This window comes from Pocillopora damicornis, chromosome 11 (genome assembly GCF_964200805.1).
Source record: "Pocillopora damicornis chromosome 11, jaPocDami1.2, whole genome shotgun sequence".
NCBI lineage: Eukaryota > Metazoa > Cnidaria > Anthozoa > Scleractinia > Pocilloporidae > Pocillopora > Pocillopora damicornis.
Window position 1 is genome coordinate 1571987 of NC_142680.1, and position 22164 is coordinate 1594150.

Consider the following 22164-nt stretch of genomic DNA (forward strand, 5'->3'; position numbering starts at 1 on the left):
AACCTTCAAGGGCATTGAAAATAAGGGAAAAGGGGTGTTTATTATTTTGCCCATTCATACAGTACTCATTTTAAGAGAATTTAACTACAGAGAAGTCAAGTGAAAATGGAACACTAAATTATTGCAGGTCAATCAGGTAAATGTAAATGTTTTGACCTGCAGTTAAGTGCTTGTTTTGATGTCACATAAGTGGCTCAATGTGGTTTGAGTTATGGAGTGTATGAATGACCTTACAGCTAGGAAACAGAAATTGCTTTAAGTTAATGGAAGGTTTGAGTTATTGAGGGTTTGAGTTAGGGAGGGTTAAATTACAATAGATGTAATGAAGGAAATCTAGGAGGGAGGTGCAAGTTAGCAATGGTTTGAGTTTTAGGAGTCAACTGTATCTTATTTTAACCCCAAGTGTCTAATTGGCATGTTTGGTGTCTTATCCATATTAGGACAGAACAGGCATCCATCTTCTGAACATAACCAAAATTCATCTGCTGGGGTTAGTTCAACATATTGCAGAGGATTTGTTCATCAGAGAGGTCATCCTCATGGTAAGATGGGAAAGTAAATGGGAATCTTTTCACTTAACTGTGAGGATGATATTGTTTAGCAATTGGTAGCTATAGAAGCTCGTAAAACTGTTGCATTTTGACTGGGTTTTGTAGTCCTAGTTACCTTTTAGCCTTTTTGCCTTGCTTGCTGACAATTGGCAGTTGTTTGAGAAGCAATTACCATTACTTACCAAGTACTAGAATGGTTTTCTCAAATAAAATTTTCTTAAAGCTACTCACAGAAAAGAGGTATACCTTAGTGACTCTTTACATTGCTCAATTAACATGGTTAATAATAATATTAATGATTAGCACTGTTAGTACTGTATTACAAATAAATAAGCAAAAACTAAAAGGAAATATTTCTTAAAACAGGCAGTGTATATGACTTGACCATGTCTCATGTTTCTCCGTACTCTTCTTTGGTGCTCCCACTTCCTGCATGCTTTACAAAAGAACAGATTACAATCAAGGCTTCTCTATTTGTTAACTAAGCAATAAATTTTTGTAGCTAATGAAACTGCTTGCTGCATTAGTTTATGGTAAAAACCAAGTTTTGATCTTAAAAAAGTGGTCAGGGTTAAATTTGTTAACTTTTCTTTATACCTTGTGTCCTGTTAAAGAACAGACAACTGCATGGTATTCATTACATGTATGTGGTAAATGCAAAAGAAGTAAACATGAGTTAGCTATTAATTGCAGCTCTGTATGTTTGATACTGTTATAACTAAATAATGTTTAAATCATCAAATAGCTAGGAGGTGATAAAAAAACATAAACTGGGATTAAATTTGACTGTTTGTTACAATTTAACAGATGAGAAATTGAACATTAAGGTTGATGTGGAAAATTTGAAACCTAAAGAAACCAATATACAGACTACAACAATAGCTGTGTTACATACAGAGGGAAGTGTGTCTCATTCAGGAACAGAAGATTGTCAAGCAGTTGGAGTTTTGTCCTCAATTGCTTCGAATTATCTGAAGACCACACCACCGCAGTCAAGAGAAGAGCATAATACATTTAAGGAATACTTGAGAGAAATGAGGGTCATTATCACAGGTGTCTCTGAAGGAAGTTTGGTGATAACAGTGATGTGTGAGTCTCTCCAAAGCTTGGAGAAGTTGTGGACAGATTATTCATCTGGTCGTCTTGGTGAAATGGTTCAAAATTGTTTTGTGACTGAAAAGATCTTGAAGGAACATAACCTGACTGAGCTGAAGCTGAAAACAACAATGGACATAGAAGAGTACAAAGCAAGGAAAGTTCACTTTGAGAGAGTTGCACTTAGAGGTTAGTCAACAGAAAGTTACATAAGACAACTTATCTTTTCCAAAAATAGTTGATAGGTTTTTTTATACACCATCCATCACTCTTTCACAGTGGAGTACCATAGGGTTTTAAGATATATGCAAAGTTTCTGACCAGGACAGAACTTGTTGTAACATTGAGTAAGCTTGTGTTGGCTATTTAAGTCTTGACAATGCTAGAAGTGATTTGTTTGCAAGATATTGGTTAGCCTCAGTCTAAAGTTTCAATATAAGTTGGTTGAATTTTCTTCATTTAAACAAATTTAAACAGTTTATGCATAGTAATTTTGGAATGTGCTTTAATTCTTGCTAATATTGGTGCATATTTCTTTTAACTTATTCAATTTTTTTTGTTTTAGGTGTAATAATGTTCATATATTTTTTAATTATCAGACCTCTGTAGCTTGTACATATACTGTATGTTTTGTTTACCCATTTCAGGTCTTTTGATATTTACTCTGGATAATTTTTTCTTTCTTCTCTGGTCCCATTTTTTCAATTAATATGGATTAAAGTAGTCTCATTTGCAATCTGTAACAACTTTTTTTAGTCAAACAAAGAATCATTTCAAGTTAGAGAAGGGAACCAATTACAGAATCTTATTTAAAAGGTTATGACTCCAGGATCTCACTTGATTTTACCAATATCAAATTTTGAATTTATTAAGTCTATGAGAACTTCTTTTGCATAGGAAATTCATTATATTCTAATGATATATGTGGTTCCTCCACTACCACTACCACAACCACAATCATGATCTACTTGACACTACATGCTGTTGGCAATCGTTGTTAATTTATTTTGGTGCATGTATATTTTTCAGACAAGAGACCAGCATCTGACAGTGCAGATCAGCCTCACAAGCGACTCAGGAAAGAGTTGCCTATTCATGACTCTGAAGGTAAATTGTGAGAGCATGAGCTGAATAATCCAATCCACATTCCTTCTTTCATATCTAGCTCATGAAAACAAAAGGGTTGATATGGGTTGGTACTTTACATGCATTTTTGGAGACAATCTCCATGTTATCCCCTCTGTGTAGATTCATCTTTCTGATCAGTTAAATGAGACATGAAGTTCACCTACTGGCACATCCAGTTTTGACCACCAGACTATTTTTGTTGAAAAACTCTTGTGGACAGTTACACAATGGTAAATGAATTGCTTGATTTCAAAATTGCATTAACTAAATACATAATTGGAGTTGATTCTTCTGTAGCTTCACGATAACAGTTTGAACATGTAGTAAAACTAGCCGACAAACGGCCGACAGTCGGCCGACTGTCGGCCGACAGACGACCAACTGTCGGCCGTTTGTCGGCCGACAGTTGACCAACAGTCGGCCGACAGGTTTTTTGGGGAGCTCTTCTTCACAATTACCAGTATCTGAAAGCATTCAGCTGAATGTTTCTGCTTACAACTTGGAAAAGAACACATTTGCCTCCACAGAAACACGTACACTAGGCATCTAACAAATTTCTTTAGTTTGACCCATTTGCAATATAAGAAAGGTCTCATTTATATGTTGGTAGATGGAATTTTTTGGTTAAATGAAACAACCTTAGGTGTGGAACAAGATTTTTGAAACCTTTCAAATGCACTTCAATGCAACACCTCTCTTTCTTGCCTAAATGACAAAATTATAACAATCTAATGATAGCAACCTGTTAAACATGTTTCACAACAACCTCGAGCTGGAAGTGACACTTCTGTACAATTACCATTTAATTACAGTTACATGAAACTACAGTTTTCTCAAATTAAATTTTCTAAAAGCTGCTCACTGACAAGAGGTACTTGCTTCAAGTGTAAGTTTTCACCTAACACTTCATAAGGTGTTTGCACATCCCTTTTGATTTCACAGAGTAGTTCTGGATTAAACTTGTGGTTTGCTTTACTTTGAAAGGTTCCTCTAGCTATGGCTTGTTAGCTCCTGTAGCTGTGGATTATGGTAAGAGGAATCTTCATGCACCCCTTAAGTAAATCTCAATCTCCAAGGTAGTCAAACCTTTCACAGAGTTAGTGGTCAGAAATTTTGTGATAACTTGTTTTTAGAATAAATTGCAGTTACTGTAATAATGACTGATAACTAGCTTTTTATTGGCCATGGCTCTGGTTAGATCTTTTGTCAAATATTGCATGTAGAGTACCCTTAATGAGTTTTATGAGTACACTTTCATGGTGAAATGAGAAAGTCTATTCACATACATATTTTAATACAGTTGAATGTGGATAACTCAAACCTTCAAGGGAATTGAAAACAAGGGAAAAATGGTGTTTACTGTTTCATGTATTCATACAGTATACATTTTAAACGAATTTAATTCAGAGAAGTCAAGTGAAAATGGAACACTAAATTCCACAGAAATCAAATAATGTTCTTCCTGGCCATTATGAGTTTACTCATAGCAATTTGTAAGAGTCAGAGAAGTTTACTAATTTTGTTTTGGTCAATTTTGTGTAGACCATGAACTTGCTGTGTTAAGAAGACTACTCAGTGCTGAGTACAACAGACGGTCTCTTTTGAAACCACTCTTTTGGCTGAACACCATCAAGCTTGCCCTTGAGGATGTCTATACAAGATTGTCAATCGTTTCAAGGAGAAAAACAGACTTCGTGTTGGAAGGTAATGAAGTGGACATGTTTAACATCTTCAGAACTCTCAATAAAGGTGAGGATGCCATGGTTCTTGTAGAGGGAAGCCCTGGGATTGGAAAGACAACTTTTTGCCTCAAAATCTCTCATGACTGGGCAAACGGAACAATCCCAAATGAATCGTCTTTCCCATTATTTAAACTTGTGCTGTTGCTAAAATGCAGAGACATTCATGGAGATGTAATGGATGCTATTGTTGATCAGCTCCTCCCTGAAGATATGGACCAAAATACCATGAAAAATGTAGTGTATTATATCAAGGATATTCATAACCAGGAAAGAATTTTGATCATTTTGGATGGCCTGGATGAGCTTCCTAAAGCAGCGGAAAGTTCTGTGGACAAGTTACTTCACAGGCGAATTTTACCATTTTGCTATGTCTTGGCTACCTCTCGCCAAGAGAAAGGAATTGAAGTGCGGCAGCATGTGGACTTTGATGTTCTTTTGCAAATCGAAGGGTTCACAGAAGCGGATTCGTATGATTACATCAGGAAGCACTTCAGACATTTGGGTCATGATTATGAACCAAAGGGAGGACGGCTTATTAAGGCAATTCAGGATAATTCTTACTTACACGAACTTCCAAGCAATCCATTGAATCTTCTTCTCCTCTGTGTCGTGTTTGAATGTTATGAAGGAAATCTACCATCTTGTCGCACTGACCTTTATCAGATAATTGTTGTTTGCCTTTTACGGAGATATTGTGCAAAACACAATCTTAAGGTAACTGCTGGTGATTCTGATGTTGTTAGTGACAAAGCTCTAATGAGGCACTTTGAAGACAGTTTTCTAGTTCTTGGAGAGTTAGCTTGGAGATGCTTGAAAGAAGAACGATTTTCGTTTCATGAAGAAGAGTTGGAAGAATTTGAATCTACACATGAGAGTCTTGCAGCTCACACACTTGGTCTTGTGTTCAAGGAAGCCAGCTTAAGGAAGATTAACCCACAGCATGAGTATTTCTTCTTTCACAAGACATTTCAAGAGTATCTGGCTGCATTTCATCTAGCACAAATGCTATTGAAACTAAAGATTGACTTTTTTTCTGAGTTACATTTGAACTTCTACGGGGATATGATGGAGAGCTACAGACAAGTGTTCATCTTTATGTCAGGTATTCTGGGTGAGGAAGCTGGTCTTCTTTTTGAACAGATTGGCAAGAAGTTAAAGGATCAAAACTGGGACTGGTGCAAGTGCTCTGAGGAAGAGGCCACTTTCTTTCATGAATGTTTCCTTGAGAGTAGAAATTATGAAGAAGTGGCAAAGGCTCTTTTCTCCTTTATTCCGTTTCCACAGACCATAACTATTGACTTTGCAAACGACGAAACAACAATTCATTATTTCATTATTTTGAATGCTTGCAAGGATTTTTCAGAGTTATTCCTTCCTGTTCATCTAGAGATAGTAAATACCAATGAGGGAGTTTGGGTCATTCTGGAAGATGGCCAAGTACAAGCTGATTTCCTATCATACTGCACAAGGCTACAAACACTTTCCTTTTCTATTCGGAATATGGCAGAGGAGATTACAACTCTTTTGTGTAAAGTACTCAGAGTGGCCTCAACTGCACATTCCTTTACTCTTCAGACAAATTGTTGCATTTCCTCAGATGAAGTTGTTGCCATCAGTGACAGCTTGGCTGCAAATAAGTCCTTGACAACTGTAACTTTCAAACTGCCGTGTGGGATTTTAAAGGATTACGTCACCATACTTGACAAGGGACTATCTGCAGATACGCCACTGACATCCGTTGTATTGAAGATTTTTGGTTCATGGATGGAAACTGAAGCAGAACTTTTACGAAAGATTTTATTGAACAGATCACTTACATCTATAAGCCTTGCTGTTGTTGAAGACATGTGTGATTCATTAGCATCCTCTGTTAGTGAAGGACTTGTAGCAAATCCTTCTCTGAAGTCCCTTGCACTAATTGTTTGGGGAAAACTCAGCTACACTGGTTTGAGTTTGTTAAAAGAAGGCTTTCTTGGAAACAATTCTTTGGAGTGTCTGCAATTAAAAGTGTTTGGTGAGCTTCCTACTAATTGGGTGAATATTTGTGGGACTCTACAGTCTACAATGAAGTCAACTACGTCCTTTACAGTGTATCCAAATGTTACTGGTATGGTTGGAAATTCCCAAGTAGCTTTCCTTTGCCTTGTCCTGAAAGAAAACCTTTTAGCTTCAAAACTAAATTCATTAACTGTCAACATCTGGGGAGAGTTAGATTGCAGTGGAGCAACTGATCTCTGTAAACTCGTGAGAGCTTCATCGGTTTCATGTGTCAATTTGGATTTGAACGGAAGAATAACTGATAGCGTTGCTGACTGTCTTTTCAGGCATTTTGACAAACTCAACACCCTGTCTAACTTGAGTATTGACATTCGAGGGGAGGTGATGGGAGACGGAAAGAACTCTCTTCAAAGGCTATCATGCAACCAGGTATATTTATTTGCATTGAATGTTCATTCCTCTAATTCAGACAACAAGAATTTTAGGGATGTTTGTTTAACTGTAGATGATTCTTCATTGCTTACACCAGTATTTACTAAAGTTAAGGATGGTTGCATAACAAAGCTTAGTGTGAGCATAGACAACCCTGGCAGAATCAGTGAAGACTGGAAATGCAACCTCTTTGAGGGTTTGGCAAAAAATGAGTGTTTAACTGTGTTGAACATGTCATTGACTACGCCGAGCCCTACAGCTGACAATTACAGTGAAACGATAGGAGATTTGACAGGTAGACTGGGTGATGCTTTGGGGAAAAACACGTCATTGACTACGCTGAGCCTTACAGTCAACAATTACAGTGAAATGGGAAGAGGGTGGATGCGTGGTGTGGGTGATGGTTTGGGGAAAAACACGTCATTGACTACGCTGAGCCTTACAGTCAACAATTACAGTTACTTGATGGGAAAGTGGACAGGTGGTGTGGGTGATGTTTTGGGGAAAAACACGTCATTGACTACTCTGAGCCTTACAGTCAACAATTACAGTTACATGATGGGAAAGTGGACAGGTGGACTGGGTGATGGTTTGGGGAAAAACACGTCATTGACTACGCTGAGCCTTACAGTCAACAATTACAGTGTAATGGGAGAAGGGTGGATGCATGGTGTGGGTGATGGTTTGGGGAAAAGCACGTCATTGACTACGCTGAGCCTTACAGTCAACAATTACAGTAACAGGATAGGAGATTTGACAGGTGGACTGGGTGATGGTTTGGGAAAAAACACGTCATTGACTACGCTGAGCCTTACAGTCAACAATTACAGTGAAATGGGAGGAGAGTGGATGCATGGTGTGGGTGATGGTTTGGGGAAAAACACGTCATTGACTAAGCTGAGCCTTACAGTCAACAATTACAGTTACATGATGGGAAAGTGGACAGGTGGACTGGGTGATGGTTTGGGGAAAAACACGTCATTGACTACGCTGAGCCTTACAGTCAACAATTACAGTGTAATGGGAGAAGGGTGGATGCGTGGTGTGGGTGATGGTTTGGGGAAAAACACGTCATTGACTACACTGAGCCTTACAGTCAACAATTACAGTGAAATGGGAGGAGGGTGGATGCATGGTGTGGGTGATGGTTTGGGGGAAAACACGTCATTGACTATGCTGAGCCTTACAGTCAACAATTACAGTGAAATGGGAGAAGAGTGGATACGTGGTGTGGGTGATGTTTTGGGGGAAAACACGTCATTGACTACGCTGAGCCTTACAGTCAACAATTACAGTGAAATGAGAGGAAAGTGGACACATTATCTAGCTGATGGTCTGGCAAAGAACACATCGGTTGTTACCATGAACCTTGCACTCAGTAACTGGAATAACTTGTATGAAGACTGGATACATGGACTGGTTGATGCTTTGGTAACAAACATGTCATCAACTGCAATTAGCCTTGAAGTAAATATCTTTGGTGAAGGAAACGAAAACTGTGAAAGTATTTTAGCGTAGAGACATTTGGTAGATCACTGTAAGTAGTTGTTTCCACTTTGATAAATTAGTGGAGAGAGTTCATTCAGGTGTAAGAAGTAGGTGTAAAACCCAAGATCTCTTCCATAAGTTGTGAGTACATGGCCAATGGGTGTGAACAAAGGCCCGTAGGGCCTGAGCCCCTAGGGGGGTCTGAGGGCATGCTCCCCCAGAAAATTTTTAAAAATTAGACCCTCGGAAATGCATTTTCCTGCACTCTGAGGCACATTTTTTAACTCTCTCAATCAAAAAGTAATGAAAATAAAATAGGGCAAAAACAATTATTAGACATTGTTATGAAAGTGATGAAGAACATGGTGTTAAGTATTAAGTGGCTTTGCCTTGTCTCAAAGTTGACAAGTTGTGGAATTCTGCATTAGTGGGTGTGAATTGATACATTCCTCCTATAACTGAGAATTACAGTCAAGTCACCGATGGTTCAACTCGCCAACGCCAACTCGCCGACATATAAAATCAAGTAGAGACATTGGCAAGTTGGTCTTCAATCCAATAAAACTTATTAGAAGTTAAACATATAGAAAAGTAAAAGATCTTTAGTAAAAAAACAATTTTTTTTTTCCAACAAAGTTTATAAGGATATCATGGTGAATAAAGCAAGGAAAACATTGCCAATGACTACGAAAGCTTCAGATGCGAACAAGTTATTGTTTACACTGTCATGATAAAAGATAATTCTAAAGATCTTGTCAAGAAAGCCAAGTTTTTAGAAAAAAATCTGACCGATTGACATTTTTATCTTTACAGTGTTGTCACACAATAACGCGTTTGTGTCTAAAGCTTTTTTGGTCATTGAAGTAAAAGTGAAGTAAAAGTTTTTTGCTAAAGATCTTTTACTTTTCTATATGTTTAACTTCTAATAAGTTGTATTGGATTGAAGACCAACTCATTGACGTCTCTACTCGATTTTATACATTGGCGAGTTGGCGTTGGCGAGTTGAACCATCTGTCAGTGCTTCAGGAAATGTATAGAGAACAGTATGGAGAATATTCTTACTGATGTTAGGGTGTAAAGGGTTAGTGTTAAGGAGTACATTAAGTAAGTGAATCAGACTCCTTTTGAACAAGCTGTCTGAGTGAGTGACTGTCATTTATATGGGTAAATATGACAAGGGGCTGGTTACATCCTACATTATGGCATGTACAAGTGACGGTTCATGATGTTCACAATGTTCTGTACTTGGAGATCAATAATTCTGTGTGAGTCTGGTGTCACGCATGGCTTGATTTTGTGAGTTTGAGTGTGTGGCTTGAGTTTGTGCTTGATTTCTGTAAAAAAATGTACCTGAAAAACATAGAATTTAAGGCTTCCTTGTAGATGTGCCTTTGCTGAATTCCAGTATTGTTGTTATTGTTGCTGTTTATTATCATTATTACTAATAGTAGGTTGTAGTAGTACTATTTTCATTATTATTATTATTATTATTATTATTTAATTTTAATTAATGTCACTATTATCATTATCGGTGCTCAACTGTCTCCCTAACTCTTGTTGTATGTCTTCCCTTCTGACCCTCATCCATATATTGTTTCACCAATTATTATTATTTTTTTTCATTTTAGATCCCTCACATGTTAGGCTGGATTTGAAATTCTTTCACAACCCTAGCCATGGGTGATTATCCTTACCCAACAGACTTTCTGGCTCCACTTCCTGGGCATCCTGTGAACTTGGCATGTGAAATAATAGCAAGTGCATCATCCAAGGTTGAAGGTCTGGCTGAGGTCACAGCTTTAGTCTACAATGGTACACTGACTTGTCTTGATCCAGATACAGAGTACATTGAATGTGCAGACCCCACTGGGTGTGGCCTGGGTCCAGACAGCCTTGCATGGGACTATCAGGTATTGGGTTGCATATCCTACTTGTCCACAGTTCTAATTTCTCTTTACAATCAATCCCTTGAATCAAATGTTTGAGCCAGGAGAATGAAGGAAATGATCAGCAACTAATGAAGCGCATGATGGTTTTACAAATTCTCCTTGTTAGAACCTGGGAAATGTATAGAGAACAGTATGGAGAATATGCATAATGATGTTAGGTTGTAAAGGGTTAATCATAGTTTCTATGGGATATAGGAACTAGTTAGGATCATTAGCCAAGTATTGTGTGTGCTATGCTCCATCTCTAAAGCTCCCAGTTAAAACTCTGATGGAATCACTGTGTTGTGTAAGATGCTTCATCTATTCAGGATCTCTTTCTGTTCAGGGGTGCAAGGGTACTTTCTTAGAAACCAGATGAAATCATAATTGGATATGCATGTAAATAATGGCTGGCTTATGAGCTGACATGACCTTACCAGATTTTTTAAGTGATTATTCCATGTGAAGTTTCCTTCTCGAATCACTTTCTATAAAGAATGAACCTTTTTTGCCTGCTCATGTTCAGGAAACAAATGTAACATATAATCCAAGCTTTGCCTGTCCACTGAACTATTCAAGAATTTTGTTTGTTTCAATTTGTCAAAATAAGATTTATATTTCATCTTTTCAGGCTTGTGCTGAGCTCACTCTTTCAGCTGGTTCTAACAACAAGACAGACATGTTTCCACCTCTGCCATGGACTCCAGAAATGATATCCACATACTGCCAGAAAAAAATGGGGTGTGATACCTCAACCTAACTGGGCACCCATACAGTTCTGGGGGAAAGGTTGGTTTCCTTAAGACATTGAAATACATAGTAAGAGATCTTGTTAGATTGAAAAGGAAGAATTTTATTAAGGCAGGCACTAAAAACAGGGTAAGACTTGACCATTCCCTTTGCCACTTCATCTGGATGGGATGTTAAATGATTGCTGTTGACTCTCCCTGACATGATTTCCTTTGTAAGCTCAACTGCCACCCAAAAGCACTCCTGGTAGGAATGAGTGTGAATCAATTGTTGTGCACAGCATGTGATTTTGATGCTGAGCAGGGCTTGATTGAACCAGACCTTGTGATCTTGACTCTACATGCTAAGCATCAGGTTACACTACTGTTTCAAATCCCATTCTCATAGATCCACTCCTTTTCCTTTCTGAATGGCAGCAATATCAGTATTTGATTTTAAAAGTGATCCAGAATTTTTGTCAAAATTAAAACAACGGGAAAAAGTCCAGAATGTGCGATGACTAATCAGATGAGACTTGAAAACAAATCTTAAAACTGGGATTCCTGTCTGTATTGAAAATTTCTCATGCTTGATGGATTTATTTTCCTTGATACAATAGTATTTCACACTTATTTCAGTGACCACAGTTTTGCAAGTTTCTCAGTTAGTGTTTAAGTCACTGTGAAACCTTCCTCATTCTAGTTTTATGGTCAGAGAAGTCCTAATTATAGTGCAAGAATAAAAGACATTTTATTGTATTAAATGGTTTTTCAGATATATCTTCATCTTCTAATATTATTTTTTCCAATGGTGACCTGGATCCATGGAGACCTGGTGGGGTAAGTTAATGGTATTTGAAAAGCTCTTGTTGCTTCCATTATTGATGGAATCATAGATGGTTGTTGGATTTAAATTGTATTGATTGTATTTTAGGTGTTAGAAGATGTCTCACCAACACTGGTGGCACTTCTGGTCAAAAGTGGAGCTCACCATCTTGATCTAAGGTATGTTTTAACCTCTTCAGTGACCAAATTGATCAATATGAAAATTCTCCTTGCATTTTTCTTATAGAGGTTAAGCCAGGCAGGTAATGAGAATAAAGAAAATTGTCAGCTATGAGTTACCTCCTGATAGAAGGTCAATGTCTCTACTCTAGCCAATATCTAAACATGTGATGATGTTTGAGAGAATTTTATCTGAGATCTTGGAGCATATTGGGTGGTAAATTCCTATTTGGAGATTTCCTTCATTCTTCCTGGTGTGCAACCTTCATTTTTAAATTTGTTTCTTTTTGGAATTTACTATTAGTTTATCATTAGGTTTTTACCTGAAGGATAAACTTTTATCAGTGATTCCTGATCTCCTTTGGTAAATTGCTATGTAGGTTTAAAAGAAAAGCATCTGCTTCAAGCTGGTTTTCACAATGTTTTCTGATAATTATTACTTGTTCAGTTTTATTAATTACTGATGTGTTTAATTTTGATATCCAGAGCTTCCAATCCACTGGACCCTCCAGCAGTGACACAAGCACGAAAACAAGAACTGGAACTAATCCAAAAATTCTTACATTAGAGCAACATTATAAATCTCAATGGACAATGACTACAGTTTTCTTATGCATCAATTCAATTATAATAACCAGACCTGTCTCATTTTGTGATGTATAAAAGAAATAGCATTTCAAAGAAAAGTCAATTTATGGTTCACAACTTCAAATAAAATTTACATGGAGCATCGAAACATGCTAATTACGAATTAGACCTTATGAAGGAATTTGAATTTTAATGATTTCATGCCAGAGACTAGACATGAGACTTGGATGAGATTCAAAGGCCTTGTGTTGGTTTAATGCTGTTGATGAGTGTCTTTTTAAGAACAATAAACTTTTTGATAATAATATCTACATTTTCTCGTTTTTGTGTACGCGTTTTTGTTTGTTTTAATCCAATAATCAGCCCTATTATAATGATGTTTCAGTGGTCTCGGTGACGTGACAGGTCGAATGATTCGTCACCCAAAGTCACGCAATCTAAAGGTTAGCTTGTTACAAAACTCGAACCCCTCTAACCTCCAGAAGACGATGTTAGGCAGCTGCCCGCATCATGTGACCAAAATAATTTAGAACTACGCACGCCCATAACAATACTTTCTCTCAGAATTAATGCCGGAAGGTTATCTTTAACTGAGTTGACTTCTTGCCAGGGAGCGTTTGCGTCAATCATGGGCTGAGTTCAATATTTCTTCAGCTCGTAATCATGTCTTCAAGGGATTGGTTCACCGGAGAAGTTGTGGTCATCCCTTTTAGAGGCTTTTAGCAGTGAAAACCAGTGGCAATAATCAGCAACAGTTTACATGCGCGTCAGTTATCAAAGGTATTCGATTGAGGAATTACGATTTTTTTACGTTTCAGGACCTGTTCGATGCCACTTCCAGATGTAAAGATACCTTTGGTATCTTCAAATGTGTAGGTTGTTCTCAAGCAATTTATCGTGAGAAAACATACAAATTTGAAATATCAGATTCCAGCGTTCGTGAGGCCTTTCAAATGTGCTGAGGTTGCAACGTTTGCGCCGACTGGAAATTAAACTGGCATAAAGCTCTTCTTCTTTGCTAATTCAAGGTTACTTCTTCCGAAGAAGCCCATTAAATTAGGGAATTTTGTTAAACTTTCCTAAGTTAATGTTTGAAAAGTGTGCGTAAAAAAATGTGCGTTTCGTCTCTGGATTTGCATTGTTCGTGCTTTCGTTGCATTGCATGTCTTTACAACTGTGAGGTGTTATAAGGGAGATGATACCATGAAACGTGGTACCATGAATTGTGTACGTTTTCGGTCCACTTGTCTGAATAACTGACGGATTAGCCGTTGTATGTGGAACACTTTAATTTTAGGATTGTGGAATTTCGTTCAGTTGAAATGCTTAGTAATCCACAAATGAGAATTGTGTTTCAAGTTTAAATTTGCATCTCCTTTGCTTTCCTCCTGTTCCCTTGCTTGTGCTGTTTCACTTTGAGGGGGAGGGTACAGCCACATGTAGGCTAACATTTGTGGAGGATGATCTGTCCATTTAAAATATGAATTTATTTTCCATAATCAGCAGCTCACTCCTGAAGTAGAAGGCAGAGTGAATAAACTTCTGGGTTGTGTCACAAACTGTGATTGTCTCAGTGTGAAATTAGAAATATTTGGAACAATTCCAGAACAGATGTCCATGTTCAAAGTTAAATTGTACTCTTGAGCTAAACCTCTACAGAAATAACGTGTTTTTTAATATGTTTCTCAGGTGCTTGACAAGGTAACTTTTTCACAATCTTTGAGGGTTTTACTCAGTGTTTTTTTTAGCTGATTAATATCTGACTTACACTGGCTCACATTTCTTAGATTTTATTTTCAAACCAAAATATTTTGAATAAAACATCATATCAAAAATTGTGATCAGATCCCTTTACAGGAATAAAAGACCCAACCTTGTTTCTAGGGTCCTTTCTCTCTTCCTGCCTTAACCCTTGAACCCCTAAGGGTGACTAGCATCTAAATTCTCCTTACAATATCACCCCTGAATCACACATTGAGGTCATGAGAATAAAGAAAATGACCACCATCCAAAGACGCTCTTGATTTTTAAATAAATTCTCCTTGTTAGCACCTTAGGAAATGTATAGAGAACAGTATGGAGAATATGCATACTGATGTTATGGTGTAAAGGGTTCAGAAAGTACCCTGGTTGCTGTTCATGTGTCACTCAGAATTTAGGAAGGGCTCATGTGAAAAAATCTTTTTTCACTACTAACTCAATGGATAAGGCAAACATGTAAATATTTTTTCGCTCAATTAACACATGTAATCATGCACTTTGTAACATTATTTTTGGGTTTGATGAGAGAAGGTTTTTCATGACATTGATTACGGATGTTCCTTTATCTCAAACATATTCATTGTCCATTTTATGTTTTTAAGTGCATTTGCAGTTCTCATTTTCTCAATCTTTTTTATTAGTAATTTTTTCACACCTTTCACATTTCTGAAATCACTTTATAACTTTTTTAAATGATCCAGCCTTTATGGTTGTTAGTGTCCAACCACTCCACAAATATAGAGATATGTCTCCTAGTTTTAGAACGCTATTATGTCATCAGGTTGGTTGGTAAAAAGCAGATTCCTAGGTTCTTATTGAGCCATAACAGGCCAAAAATGTTTCTTTTTCTCCCCTGGGAGGGTTGGGGAATTTGAATCTTGCCTGGATGGGGTGAGGAATTTGAACCAGAACTGTCAAGTCTTTCCAGCAAAATAGACATGTTTTTTTTAGTATGAAGGTGTTTAAAAGTATGAAGTTTTCAAAAGTGCAAATGCTTAAGGAGTTGTCAGGGGGGGCAGGAGGGATGTTGAAACTTTAAATTGATTGAAGCATTACTGAGGACTTTGAAAAGAAGGCTCAGTCAGTTGAAGTTTTAAAGGAGAAGTGAAGTTCATTCAGAGCATATTCTGCAGGAAATGATTAAACCTCAATTTCAAACATTTTAAAAAATTACAACAAAAATTATTGGATCGCAAAGTATTTTTGGGTTTTCAAAATTATTCACAGATCCAACATTTCAATCAGGATTCATAATTGTTAGACTTGAAAAAAGTTTAAACTACAATAAACTATGTTTTGGATTTCAAAAATATATTAGGGAGTTGTCTTTTATTGGCTTCAGTAGAATCCTGATCTCTGTAATTGCTTAAATTACTTGGTAGTACCTTTAAGGATCATTTCTGCAATTGAATTTCATCCACAGGTCAAAAAGAAATTTATTTCATTGAAAATCTTGATATTTTTTTCTTATCATAAACATAAATAACTCTCTTTCCACAATCTCTGACTTTTATAACATGCCTTTCCAAATGCAGAATAGGTGATGTATTTAAACATTCATTCTTTTATTTTCCCTATCTGTTTAGGATGTATGAAGAAGGTGGTGGTCAGATGACTTGCAATTGGTATGTTCTGATTTCATTGAAATTGTTCTTGATTGTCTTTTTTTTTTTAGAGGAAATAATTCATTGTACAGTGCCTACTTTGAGGTACATTTTCACAACCAAATTAAGGTGGTATCGAACACTACATTCAGTGAATTTTGTCTCAAATCATTGAAGAACTATTTACTGACAGATTTGTTGGAATGACTTGAAATTGTCACATGGAATATATCATTTTACTCATAATCTGGGGAAAAACTTTTATTTTGCACAGTGCCTTGGAATTTGAGGAATTTCATGGAATTAGGGGGTGTGTTTAAAAGGCCATTTTGGAGAAAAATCTTCTGTAAATCCAAGCCAATTTCTACTACTACTCAAAATGGTTTGGCACATGCACAAAGATGATGGTGATAAAGATTTTCAGAGCAGTCTGCCAAGTAATATTCAATTTGACAATTTTACAATCCCATGCCTTCTCATTTGGAAAATTTTTGCAGACCATGGTATACTATGCTGTAAATGTTGCTCGCCACCAGGAACCACAAAAATACAACATGGTGTGGGAATTAACAACGTTCAATCTTACATGGTGTGACAAAACAAAATCTGTGGTTATTCACTTGCCTATGGTTGGGATGTGTTTCCAAAATTGGAGATTTCATCAAAATTCTTAGAATAAAAGGTTAAAAAAATGTATTTGTGTTTTTGTTGCTTGGAAAGTGTAAGTAGTCAGCTACTGAAGAGCTCTTTCCTGAGTTCAATCCATGATCAGTTAGTGCTTTGTTTTTCATCATCACATTGTTACTTAGGAAATGGATGTATCAGAAATGTCATCTAAAGGAAATACCTCGCGAACAGCAAACATCATTAGACCAGGATCTTATCTTTGTTTGCTGCAAGATTTGTCCTTGGAAACAAAACTTCTCATTTTGAAAATGGGCTGTTTTCCAATCTTCACATTTTGCAAAGAGGCAACTTAAATAATGATCTTAAATATATGAGAAAATGAAGGCTTCCCAAAAAGGTCAATTTAGCCTCTGGCACTGCCCTAATAAGTGATCTCAACAACATTCCAAGAGGAAATAAAAAGCTTTTTAAATAGACTCCGTAAACTCACATTTTGTATTGTTTTTTTTTTCCAGCATAATTTTTCAAAATTAAAAGCTTCCTGTGATGTCAAGGCTACAAAAGGTAGTAATAGGAATCTAAATCTGTTACAAATACCAACCTTTGATTTTGACAAAAACATTCATTTACCCCCTTATTTTTTCACCTAAATGTCTTCAATGAAACTACATGTACCAATTTCAAAGTGAGTTGAAGAGGAAGATCCTCTTCAACTTGCTTTGAAATTAGGATAATTTTCAATTTCCTTATAACTGTAATGTTTGTTATCAGTGACAGTGATAGTGCAGATCTTCAAAGCAACTTAACATTTTCCTGGTTTAAATTTGTCTCAATCTACATGTATCTGACTTTTTGGCGTAGGATAAAACTCAACTGCAAGTTTACAAAAGAATTGACATTACATACTGAGTGGACATCTATTAGTGTGATTTATTCTTATTTTACAGTTTATTGTCAATACCATTCTTGTTTTGTTGTTTTAGGATTCCACCATTCCTAGTGTAGCCTCTACATCACAGGAAGACCAGGGAAGTAGGACACTGAAAGTCACTTTGCTAAGTAGTGAGTGGAGATCATCAACTGATGGGGACTTGTCAACTATCAACCGAGAGCTGGCCATCCAGTTAGCCAAACACCCCAATGTGGATGTTAGTATCTTGCTTCCAAATTGCAGTGGAGAGGACAGGAGCAGTGCTGAAAGTCACAATGTGAAGCTCATTGAAGCAGATAAAGTTCCTGGTGTAGAGCCAGTTCTTTGGCTGTCATCTCCACCAAGAAACCATACAATGGACTGTGTCATTGGTCATGGAGTACACCTTGGCCGACTAATTCCATTCATCAAGAAAAATCCAAATTACAGTTGTTGCAAATGGATTCAAGTTGTTCACTCTGCTCCTGAAGAAGATGGAATGTACAAAAACATTTCAGAAGGTGAAAAAATGCAAAAAACAGAAATCCAACTCTGTAAAATGGCTGATCAAGTTATCACAATTGGACCCAAGCTGGCAGAAGTTTACAAGCGTTACCTTTGTCCAGTTAAACAAGAGGAAAATGTTTTTGACCTTACTCCAAGCATTTTCTCTGAATTTTTGGAAGTAAAGCAAGCAACTAAAGAAAGAAAAACATTCTTTATTCTTGTAATTGGAAGTGGTGACAGCTGTGCAGATTTCAATGTCAAAGGGTACGATATAGCTGCCAAAGCAATTGCTGAGTTGAAAGATGAATCTTACAAACTCAAGTTTGTCTGCGCAGCTGGAGGTAAAGGAGATATTGCAGATAAGTTGCTCCACCATGGTATTAGTTGTAATCAGCTTATCATTCGTAGCTTTGATGATAGCAGAGAAGTGCTGGCTGACTTATTCTGTGAAGTGGATCTTGCAATAATGCCATCAAGGACGGAAGGTTTTGGAATAAAAGCTCTGGAAGCGTTATCTGCTGGTCTGCCTGTACTTGTCAGTGGTAATTCAGGACTTGGAGAAGCTCTGAAGCAAGTGCTTTTAGGCTCACAGAGTGTGGTAGACTCTGAAGATCCTAAAGACTGGGCCAGAGAAATCAAGCGTGTCTGTCAGAAAAAGAGAGAAGTGCGGCTTTCAGAGTCAAGTCTTCTGCGTGAAAAGTACTTGGAAAAGTATACCTGGGAGGTGCCTTGTAGGAGTCTTGTGATAAAGATGAAGAAGCTTATCTTTGGTAAATTTACTTAAATTTAAATGTTACAGCCTTAACTTGTCTAAAAACTGATAAACCAGGTATACTGGTAAAATGTTGAATCAGCCTTGAGTTGACTTGGACCTGTGGCTACCATAAGTTTTTTTATAGACCTGAATCAAATATTCAAATAGTTTAAAATGGTAAATACTTGGGAAAGGTAAACTTAATTGTTATGTAATAATCTTACCTACAAGGTTAGGAACAGTGTTTCAGAGTTTTGAAATATGTACTTGGTAAAGTGCATTTGCATGGGAAATACTTTCTGTAGTTATTTTACTCAAGACATACATGTAAAGCAGGTACTGTTGAACGTTGAACAAGCATGGTCAACTTGGTTTGTGTCTAAATTTAGATTGACCTTTTTTAGATTATAAGGAAAAAAATGAAGGATAAGTATAACAGGGTCAGAGTTCCATGCCAAGTCTTTTGTGTGAATGATGCTCAAAACAGGGAAACCTGTACAAAATGTCGGCTTTAAAAGCCTTTACAGAGGCCATTTTACGTTATCAACTCAGTTGATAATACTTAATTACCCTGTTATACTCTTCTTTCAATGCAGCACCAAAGTTGCTTTAGAAACTTACCCCCTTCATTAAAATTTTCTTGTAGTTGACCTTACTCAGTATACCTTTGTTGTCACACAATCATTTTGCAACAAGTTCTTGGAAAACATCTCAAGCTTTGAAAACTGTTGTTCCCTCAGTTCCCAAATACTCAATTCTCAACCTGTGTAGTTCTTTCTGTTTTATTCATACGCCATATGCCATGATTTTGTCAGCAACCTGTCATGTACATGTATAAGAATAAAGTAATGATCATTAAGTTGTTTTTCTTCTAGGTGGGAATGAACAAGTCATCCATAACCTTCAACAGTGGCAACAGAATGCCAGTAGATATAAGAACAGCAGCAACACAGACCCACTCTCAGACTTAGAGAAGATTGCTTCAGAAAAGGGCTATAAAATTTCTGACAATCAAGGGTCAGGGAATTGTATGTTCTATGCCTTGTCAGAGCAACTGGAGACTGTCAAAGGAGTAAAGATCCATCATTTTGAATTGAGGCGGTCCTTAGTTCAGTATCTAAGAGAGCACCCAAAACAGGTGAGTATATATTTGGTAAAGTACATGTAATGTCTAGAACAGATACTACAAATGTATCTTCTGCTCCACATTCAAGTTAAATGTGGGCAATTATTATTAGAACATCTTCAAGGTCTTCAGTGTACATGTATGATACATGAAGTTGAAGCTGACACAATTAGAAAGGACAACTTGTCTTTGTTTCATAACAATGTCCTTCTTTTTTGTTTTAACTTATTGCTGTTTTTTTAGAACAACTGTAGCAAGTATAATGCTGATGAACTTGTTTATAATCATTCATTTAAATTAATCCTTTTTTGCTATTAGAATTTTAAAGATTATATATCATGATGTTAGTTGTAAAAATTACTCAATCTGACGTATACAGGGAGTACTATTAAGGACTATTGAGCCTAGTTACTAAAGAGTCTTGTATTCATCTGTGAATATTTTTGAAGGTAATACCTATTATATGAAAATATTACCATACTGAATCATTACAAGCAACTCTATTGCTATTAATATTACATGTTATCTTGTTGGACTTTCTCTTAAAGGTGGATGGAACAGATCTGTTTCATTTTGTTGATAGACACACAACGTGGGGTGGTTACTTAACAGACATGGAACAAGATGGCACTTGGGGTGATCATGTGATTCTCTGGGCTGCAGCAAACTGTTATCAAATAGCCATTCATGTGATTAGTAGTCTTCCTGGCCATAGTGAGGTAATTATCAAGCCAGATTGTCCATTTGACCAAAGCAAGCATCTTGTGCTGGGACATGTCCATGAAGTACACTACGTCAGCCTTCAGCCCTTGCAAGGTATAGATCAGAACATAACACATTTAAAAATTGGCCTATCCATGAAATTTGCAAACAAGATATTTGAAATATTATAACTGAGTGCATTCTCCAAGTGTGTTTAACTCCTATACAGCTATAAGCTGTACATGTATATATGAATTATCATTTCATCAAAGCTTGCAGAACTGACTGTTTTAATTTATCTGTGATGTGAACAGACCTTTCTAACTTGTACATGTACTGTTTGTTTTGTTGATCCATTTCACTGGTCTTGTGATATTTGTGGGTTTAACTTGTGGTTTGCTTTTACTTTGAAAGGTTCCTCAAGCTATGGCTTGCCTGCTCCTGTAGCTGTGGATTATTGTCAGGGGAATCTTGGTGCACCCTTAGTAAATCTCAATTTCCAAGGTAGTCAAACCTTGCACAGATTTTATACAGAAGTTTTGTGATAATTTGTTTTTAGAATAAATTGCAGTTACTGTTAGTAATAATGACTGATAACTAGCTTTTTATCGGCTATGGCTCTGGTTAGATCTTTTGTCAAATACTACATGTAGAGTACCCTTAATGGGTTTTATAGCCAGACTTCCATGGTGAGATGAGAAAGTTCATTTGCATACATATTTATTACAGTTGAATGCCAATAACTCAATTCTTCAAGGGAATTGAAAATAAGGGAAAGGGTGTCTACCATTTTGTCAATTCATACAGTATATATTTTAAGTGAATTTAATTACAGAGAATTCAAGTGAAAATGGAAAACTAAAATTACAGCAGGAAACAGGCAACGTAAATGTTTTGGAGTGCCATTTATTATTTGTTTTGATGTGACACAAGTGGCTCAATGTGGTTTGAGTTATGGAGTGTAAAAATATATAGAGTATGACCTGACAGCTGGGAAACAAATTAAAGTTTCTTCAAGTTAGTGGAAAGTTCAAGTTATTGAGGATTTGAGTTACCAAGGGTAAAATTGTAGTAAATGTATGAAGGTTATCCAGGAGGGAGGGTTGAGTTAGTGATGGGTCGAGGTATTGGGATTCAACTGTATCTTACTTTAACCCCAAAGTGTCTAATTGGTATGTTTGGTATCTTACTCATATCAGGACAGAAGAGACATCCGTCTACTGAGCATGATCAAAACTCATTTGCTGGGGCCAGTTCAACATATTGCAGAAGACTTGTTCATCAGAGATGTCATCCTCATGGTAAGATGGGAAAGTAAATGGAAATTTTTTTTTTACAGAACAGTGAGGATGATATTGTTCAGCAATTGGCGGCTACTGTATGTTGGGAGCTTGTTAGGCTATTGCAGTTTGACTGGGTTTTGTAGTCCTAGTTACTCTTCTGCTTCTTTGCCTTGCTTGCTGACACGGTAGCAGTTTGAGAAGCAATT

At 36.8% G+C, this 22164-nt stretch overlaps 3 protein-coding genes and 1 long non-coding RNA gene across 4 annotated transcripts in view; all 4 read left to right on the plus strand.

Moving 5' to 3' along the window:
* The first annotated feature begins 1231 nt into the window (after positions 1-1231).
* On the plus strand, positions 1232-3097 carry LOC149037009 (uncharacterized). The gene is made up of 2 exons (XM_089188319.1): positions 1232-1835; positions 2676-3097. The coding sequence occupies exons 1-2, from the start codon at positions 1586-1588 to the stop codon at positions 2762-2764; spliced, it is 339 nt and encodes a 112-aa protein (XP_089044445.1). The 5' UTR covers positions 1232-1585; the 3' UTR covers positions 2765-3097.
* Positions 3098-4302: 1205 nt separating this feature from the next.
* LOC149037010 (uncharacterized) lies at positions 4303-12093 on the plus strand. Its single transcript, XM_089188297.1, has 5 exons — positions 4303-8483; positions 10064-10345; positions 10995-11152; positions 11867-11931; positions 12026-12093. The coding sequence occupies exon 1, from the start codon at positions 4493-4495 to the stop codon at positions 8462-8464; it is 3972 nt and encodes a 1323-aa protein (XP_089044423.1). The 5' UTR covers positions 4303-4492; the 3' UTR covers positions 8465-8483; positions 10064-10345; positions 10995-11152; positions 11867-11931; positions 12026-12093.
* A 22-nt stretch (positions 12094-12115) lies between these two features.
* LOC149037011 (uncharacterized) lies at positions 12116-12991 on the plus strand. Its single transcript, XR_016181354.1, has 2 exons — positions 12116-12229; positions 12583-12991. It is a non-coding gene; the product is annotated as an uncharacterized LOC149037011 (long non-coding RNA).
* A 238-nt stretch (positions 12992-13229) lies between these two features.
* LOC149037012 (uncharacterized) overlaps positions 13230-22164 on the plus strand; it is a 28777-nt gene continuing 19842 nt past the window's right edge. Inside the window, exons 1-8 of the mRNA XM_089188380.1 lie at positions 13230-13464; positions 16032-16070; positions 17192-17240; positions 17660-18863; positions 19723-19985; positions 20522-20789; positions 21090-21179; positions 21875-21976. Coding sequence (XP_089044506.1) covers positions 17223-17240; positions 17660-18863; positions 19723-19985; positions 20522-20789; positions 21090-21179; positions 21875-21976 — 1945 coding nt within the window. The 5' untranslated portion in view covers positions 13230-13464; positions 16032-16070; positions 17192-17222. The remainder of the gene's footprint in view (positions 13465-16031; positions 16071-17191; positions 17241-17659; positions 18864-19722; positions 19986-20521; positions 20790-21089; positions 21180-21874; positions 21977-22164) is intronic.